This window comes from Neovison vison, chromosome 3 (genome assembly GCF_020171115.1).
Source record: "Neovison vison isolate M4711 chromosome 3, ASM_NN_V1, whole genome shotgun sequence".
Classification (NCBI taxonomy): domain Eukaryota; kingdom Metazoa; phylum Chordata; class Mammalia; order Carnivora; family Mustelidae; genus Neogale; species Neogale vison.
The window spans coordinates 171,273,092-171,280,617 of NC_058093.1; the positions used below are offsets into that span (position 1 = coordinate 171,273,092).

At 54.4% G+C, this 7,526-nt stretch overlaps 1 protein-coding gene across 2 annotated transcripts in view; it reads right to left on the bottom strand.

The window, feature by feature from the left end:
• The window catches only part of CABLES1 (Cdk5 and Abl enzyme substrate 1), a 111,542-nt gene extending 105,845 nt beyond the window's left edge, over nt 1-5,697 (bottom strand). For both annotated transcript variants that reach the window (XM_044243280.1, XM_044243279.1), the window contains exon 1: nt 4,799-5,697. In XM_044243280.1, coding sequence (XP_044099215.1) covers nt 4,799-5,658 — 860 coding nt within the window. In that variant the 5' untranslated portion in view covers nt 5,659-5,697. The remainder of the gene's footprint in view (nt 1-4,798) is intronic.
• Nucleotides 5,698-7,526: the final 1,829 nt, after the last annotated feature.

Sequence of the window (7,526 nt, forward strand, 5' to 3'; positions counted from 1 at the left end):
GCAGCTTTGGTCTCCGTCATTCATGCTGCTGGAAAGATGGTTCAACAATATCCTGGGTTTGCTGATTGCTGGAGGAGATCAAAGTCCTGTCTGGATTTCTAAAACCCAGATGGGTTAGGTGGCTTACAACAGGAACAGGGGGTGGCGACTTGCCTCAGGTCCCAAAACAAGGAGGTGACAAGCTGAGAGAAAACATCCATCTCCCTTCTCTTACTCTGGCTGTAGACCTTCTGGTCATCTCGTTTTCTTTTCAGTGAAGGCAGGGACTGTGGATACAGCACCTTGACATCCAACCGAAGAGGGGCAAGGCAGAGGGAGAGGTGGTCAGCTCAAGCAGCCTGAGCCCTGGCCGAGCAGGCAGAGTGACCTTGAGCACATTATTTCACAAGTGTGAGAGGAGACCTGGTTTCCTCGCTCTTACAATTGGAACAATCCTGGCAGCCAGTCAAGCCTTCCTCCTCAAAAGGCTGTCCATTTGCCTTTGCAGGAAGCTGTTAGAAATGCAGAATCCAGGCTCTCCTGGACCTGCAGGATCAGAATTTCCCCATTTTTTCTCCAAGGTTGCAGGGGATTCTAAATACATTTACATTTGAGAAGCCTGGATATAAGGCGGTGGGGGGGGTATGCCTCCTTAGAGGCAGCCCTCAGCCCTCAGTTCACACTTGAAAAGTCCCAAGACACAGCCCCCACCTCCGGCTCTCTAGGGGAATTCAGACCCAAAAAGGCTGATTAACTTGCCCAGGGTCTCACGGTGGCTTCAAGATTTGAACCCAAGACTTGGGAGTTCTTTTGCACCGCGGCTCTCTTTCCATGTACGAATGAACTCTCCATCCACAAGGCACAATGCTAACGCAGGTGCTCTAAGAAGGAATGCCCTTGTGTATTTTTAAATTAATTCCCTGGTCACCATACAGGGTCCTCAAGCAGGCCTGATGGCTCACACTGGTTCAGCTGGGCTCGACTCTTGTGTTTCTGGGCATCTGTCTGCCATTCAGAAGCTCGACGAAGTGGAGCAGCCAGGACTGCTGGCGGCTGCAGCCGGAGAGGAGATGTCTGAAGTGAAAGGAAGCCTTAATACACACCTTATAAATTTACACTCCCTTTCACCTATTAACACCATCCCCAGGCAGCGGGCACCGCCCGAGCACAGCACACAAGAGGGTGTCAAGCTAGAAGGCATCTTTTTGGCTTCCCACCTCTGACATCTAGCCAGAGAGCGAACCCCAGCACGCTGGCTTCCCAGGACTGGAGCTTTGTCCATCAGGCTGGGAAGACGCCCAGGCCCACAGGACTGGGTTCCCCAGACACTCCAAAGGAGACAGTAGCAGAAGCAGCAGGGGTCCAAACAAAGGTTAAATGGGGGAGGGGGGTGACTAAAGAGTAGAAAATCACACCAATAGGACTGGCCTGCTGTATCCCAGACAAACATTTCCAGCCCACAGCTCCAAAATTGTTCTAGGGCCTATCACATGCAAGGCATAACCACACAGCTGAGTGGCAGAGGAAAAGATGGCAATCTCAGATTCCCAGGTCCGGGTTCCCATCTTGGCAGCACTGGCTCTGGGAAACCACCTACACACAGATGTGCCTATACAGATTCAACGAGATGTAGGTCAAATGTCCAGCCCAGGGCGCAGAAATGGTGCCTGGGCCCAGAAACTGACGTATTTCAAGGTCTAGAAGTCGGAGCAGTGACTGCGATTTTACCAGTGGGCAGACGGAAATAACACAGGACATTTCACGGTTTCAGATTGAGAAATTCTGATTTTATGTATTCTTAACAAACCCAATCTAGGATATCTCAAGTTCATCAGAAAAGGCAGATTTCAGATTAACTATGGCAATGCCTTCCAAGCTTTCATTTGTATATGAATCATCTGGGGTTCTTGTTAAAAATGCTGATTTGCGAGCGCCTGGGTGGCTCAGTGGGTTAAAGCCTCTGCCTTCAGCTCAAGTCATGATCCCAGGGTCCTGGGATCGAGCCCCATATCGGGCTCTCTGCTCCGCAGGGAGCCTGCTTCCCCCCCCCCCCCCCCCCCCCGTCTGCCTGCCTGCCTCTCTGCCTACTTGTGATCGCTGTCTGTCAAATAAATAAAATCTTTAACAAAAAAAAAAAATGCTGATTTGCGGGGTGCCTGGGAGGCTCAGTGGGTTAAAGCCTCTTCCTTTCAGCTCGGGTCGCGATCCCAGGGTCCTGGGATTGAGCCTCGCATTGGGCTCTCTAGGGAGCCTGCTTCCCTCTCTCTGACTGCCTCTCTGCCTACTTATGATCTGTCAAATAAATAAAATCTCTAAAAAAAAAAAAAAAAAGCCGATTTGCACTCAAGTAATCTGGAATAGGACCAGAGAGTGTGCATTTCTAAGAACTCGTGAAGCTCAGGTTCCCAAAGCCCACCCTTTTAAACAGCAAGGTTCTATGGAATTCCTTAAATAGTAAGAGATACATGCACGGAAGGTATAATGACTTAAAAAGGACATCCCAAGAGAACAACCATGAAGTAGTATACAGAACCATACTGGCCCGGCGGTTTCTTAAAGGGAGGCACACCTGGGATTCCTGTAAATTGGCCCTGGGCCCTATTCAGATGAGCTTGTACTCTACCTCACACCGTCTAGGCAGGTCAAAGTACTTGTTAGTGGCCATAAAGGCAGCACACTTCTGACAAAATTCCCATAAGCAGCATGGTGTCAGAAACAAAGCATCCTAGAATATTTCAAGTTCATGACCACTCCAACAGCTGTAGACAAGCTAGGCTCTTCAAGGCCTTTCTTAAATCCCTAATTTACCCATTCACCTCTTCTCTGTAAACTAAATCTCATGCTGTTTCTGTTGACAGCTGTAATAAGAAAAGAAAAAAAAAAAAGCCTCTATCAAGTTGCCAGATAGGGATAATTCCTAAGTAGTAAGACAAATTTGACTGTCAGGAAGCATCTTCAATTGACTGACTCATCCTAACGTGTGTGCTGGGGGCTTGGGGAACTCCATAAAACATACAAGGAGTTCATATTTATAGGACTGGAGATCCAATTCTGGCTACTCTTTGGATCAGAAATAACACAGGGGCGACTGGCTGGCTCAGTCGGTGGACCATGTAACTCTAGATCTCACGGTTCTAAGTTCCAGCCCCATGCTGGGTGTAGAGATAACTTAAAAATAAAATCTTAAAAGAAAAGAAACAGTAATAGAAGATCTTTCATATCTCCTGCAAGGAGATTCCTGGAGACAAAGTGTGAGGTAATCTGATCTCCAGCTGCTTTTTGCACAGGAACACATCTGTCCACCATGAGACACAGACCAGCCCAGCACACTGGCTTAGAATAACATGTATGTTTATTACAACTCCTGTCATGACCCTCTGGCCTGGCTGGGCTAACACTCAAGCTATAGAGTCATTATGAGCCAGTGGTAACAGCGAACTGCCCAGAAACTGCTGAGCACGCAACAGTCGCCCAGAAAGGAAGGGATTCCCCTCCTGTGCACTTGCCCGCTAACGGATAGATGCATGCTCAGACCAGAAATGCCAGGGCCAGTCACCTGTGCTCAGCATCTCTCATTCATCTGTGCAATCACGAGGCTACCTCCCGGTTCCACACCCCTCCCCGAAGCCCATGTGCAATCATACCGTGAGGCTACACATCAGGCATGCTCATGATTTCACCTTTTGGGGAAGGAGACTCAGAGCAAATTTCTGGAGGAGACTGGCTTGTTTTTCCCCATCTGCCCATTGGGGGAGGAAGTGAAGTTTTCCAACAGGACCACCTTCTTATTTGGGGCAGAAAAAAATGTCTGAGGTTTCAGAAGAGCAGTACAGGAGAGAGGCTATAACAGAAAACATTCTTTCTCATCTTGAGGTCTGAGAAATGTTTTCATTTCAGAAGGGGAAATGGAGACCCCAGAGGTTAGAAGGCCTTATTAGCGAACAAGGGAGGACACTCCCTCCCAGGAAACAGGCCTGTATTCCTCCCCTGCTCCCCACGCAGGTTCTTTTCCAAACTCTGGTCCCGCTTCTGACACAGACCTAATTCCCAACTGTCCTCTGAACATATGTTGACGAACTCCAGCTATATCCGCCAAAATAAGCATATGTCCAACATTTCAGAGTTTTGCTAAGATGCATAAAACCTGCAGAGGACTGAAGCTGGCAAATACAAGCTTGTAACTAATTCTAACAAATTCATCTTGGAATGGAAGAAAAAAAAAATCCTCAAGCCCTATTTCCTCCCTCTCCCCAAACTCCAAAGCCCGGTGCAAGGAAATATAAGGATTTTCCATTTCTTAGGAAAGCAAAAGGAAAACGCCAAGTTTTCCTGGGACGGTGGATCCTCTGAGGGTAGGCAGTAACTCCCCTCAGGAGGGATTCACCGCGCGTCTTCCAAAAGCTCAGGCTCACACGCGCCACTCCGCAGGCCGGACGGACCCACCGCTGGACTTTGCGCCCCGCCAGGTCTTGCCTGGCATGGGGAGAGCGCGCCTCTGGATCTGGAAAAGATTTCTAGAAGTTCATGATCTCCCCCTTGCAATGGGAGGTTAGGGGGCGGCTTTTTAATGGGCTCCTGCAACTCCCAAGTCCGGACTTACAGCGTGAAGCGTGATGCTTCTGCTCTGCGAAAGGCGGGCTCATGCACACACCTGTGAACACACAGTCCCTCTTTCGCGTGCCCTCGTGGTTTGGAATTTGAGCCAGAAGCCCAGGGATCCGGGAGGGCGCGGGAAGGTGGGCGCGATCCGTGTCCCGCGGCCAGGCGCCTGCCGGGAGGAACCTGGGGGTTAGGCGCGCGTCGCGTCCTGCCTACTCACCGGGACCTCTGCAACTGTTCCAAGGCCCCCTGGCCCGGCTGTTCCAGAGAGCAGTAGTTCTGCGAAGTCTGCCTGGAGAAGGCGATGGGCAGGATTCCCTGAGTGAACGAGTTGAGGCGACCCCGACTGCCGCTCCCACTCCCGGGGGTCCCGGAGCCTAAAAAGGCGGCTGCCGGCACCTGCACGCTGAAAAAGGCATCGTCCTCCTCCAACTCCTCCTGCCCGGCGTCCCCGGGCCCGTCGGGCGGCTGCGGCGGAGCGCAGTAGGCGAGAGGCGCCGGCCGGGGCGGCTGTAACTGCTCCCCCGACGCCCGGCCCGCGCCCAGGGGGCTCACGAAGCCCCGGGTCGCCCCGGAGCCGGGCCCCGCAATGTGGCCGCCGGGGACCAGGGGTAGCAGCGGCGAGGGCTGCGGGAGGCAGGGGCCCCATCCGGCTACAGCCGCCGCCGCCGCCGCCGTGCCCGCCGCGGCGAGCGCGTTGCAGCCGCCCCGCTCGGCGGCGGCGATCAGGCTGAGCCGAGTCCTCGCGCCGCAGGCGCTGCCGGCGCCCGGCTTGGCCGCGCCGCTCTCCTCGCCGCCGCCCCACCCCTCGTCCTGCAACGGCGGCCGGCCGTCCAGCGAGATGTTGGTGAGGAAAGAGAGGGCAGCCTGGCGGCGCCGCGGGTCCATGCGCGGCTTCCTGGGGGGCTCGGGCGGCGGCGGCTGGGCCGGCGCGGCGGCCGCGGGCTGGGGCTGCGGCGGCGGCTGCTGCAATCCGCTGGTGCCCGCGGCGTCGGTGCCGGCGCTGCTGCTCCTGCTGCTGCTGTTGCTGTTGCTGCTGCTGCAGGCGGCCGGGCCGGCGGTGGCGGCAGTCGCCGCCATTGTGTCCGTCTGCGGCGATATTTCCGCGCTGCCCGGAGAAGCGAGAGGCGCCGGAGTGCTAAGCGGCGAGCGCGAGCGCCGGTGACCCGGGCTGGGCAGGGCGCGGGGCGCGGGCGGCGTGCGCGGCGGCCCGGCCCCCCCGCGGGCGGGCCATGCTCGCCCCTCGGTGCTGCGGCCGGGAACGCCGCCGCCCCGGCCCACGCTCGCGGCTCGCTCGCTCGCTTGCTCGCCGGCTGCCTGGCCGGCTGGCCGACCGGCCGCGGAGAGTCAGGTCCCCGGCCCTGCCCGCCCCTGCGGTCTCCAGCCGCTCGGCCCGGGAGCCCGTATTTATAGGTGCGCGCGCCCTGCGCTCGCGCTCCGAAGCGCTCTTTGCAATAACACAGTATCACGTGTGGGGAATGAAACCTGGGAGGAAAACAAAGCCGCAGGCGGCGGCCGCGGAGGCAGGCGGCGGGAGGCGAGAGGCCGGAGGAGGAGGAAGAGGAGGAGGAAGGGAAAACCGAGCGAGTGGCGGGGCGGGGGAATCTTGCTGGCGGTCCAGGTAGCCCGAGCTTCCTGCGGGGAGCTAGTGGCTCCCAGGGCGCGCGGGAGCCAGCTAAGGGAGGCGAGCACGTTTCGCCGCCGCGCCCGCACTGGGAATTGGGGGTGCCCCAGAACCCCGGAGTCGCGTGGCTTAAGGATGTGGCCCCGGGAGAGTTGTGGGTCTGCAGGATAGTTACTTGGAGGGACGCTGAGATCTGGCCCACGAGCTCCTCAACTGGACCCCGCGCCGCCGTTGGGCCCTGAGAAATAGGTCCTTGTTAATAGGTAACACGGGCAGGTCCACAACCCCTTCTGCGAATAGTCCCACCTCAAAGCTGCCGCTTAACCATTAACGGTTGTGTCTCATTCATTCGCAGGCTGAGGGTGCAGCCCCTTGAGATAAATGCACGCCCCTCCGTGCATTTGAACGTCCTCTGTGTGGGCAGACTGATTTACACATCCCCGTCTGATGGTGCTGTCACTTTTCATCTCTCTCTTAGCAAAGGCCAACGTCAATTTTTGCTCTATGAAGACCGAGAAAAGCCATGATGGCCTCATACCCTTTTCCCCTTGTCACCTTGCACAATTTGTGCATTATGATCTCGTTTTATCCCATATAAACTGGGAACAGTATGATTACTTTCTGTCATTTATTTCATAAACATCCGCTGGCACCTACCCTATCTTAAGACGGGTCCCTGCCCAATGATTGGAAGATCGTTCGGGAGCAGTTGGCATGCAGTACCTCGGCGCTCCAGCCCCACCAAATGCCTGTGTTGGCTGAGGAGGGTGGGGGCTAGGGGGCACCAGGACCGACCTGAGAAACGTGTACCGGTTTCCCTGTGCGGTTTGAGTGACATACCAAATGTAGTAAGGAACAATTGTCACACTTGATTAAGCCCAGCGCCATCTAAGACACCTCTCTACACTTTTTCTGAGGGAGAAGCAATGTGTTTACCATCAGGGGATTAATTTAATTAAAGGTTTAAATTTAGCTCTGGAACTAATGGGTAACTCTACATTGAAATTCCACTCCACTTCAGGTTCAGGAAAGTAAATTGAGTAATGTGGAGCAAATACACCAGAGATGTGCACTGAGCCTGGAGTGTATGAGATATGGGTGAGTTTCAGGTTACATTTGCTTAGGACAAACATGGCACATGGCCCTTTGCATCAACAATTGTTCATATTTTATGCCATTTTTAGGCCTTTTGAAAAAGTAGAGAATGGGATCTATTTATAGCAGCCTTACAGCAGCTAAGTCAAAGCTTGGTGACCAGCTCTGTGAAATTTCATTAGGAGTTTAATGATTTTGTTTAACCAACTACCTCGAAACTTTCTTCCAA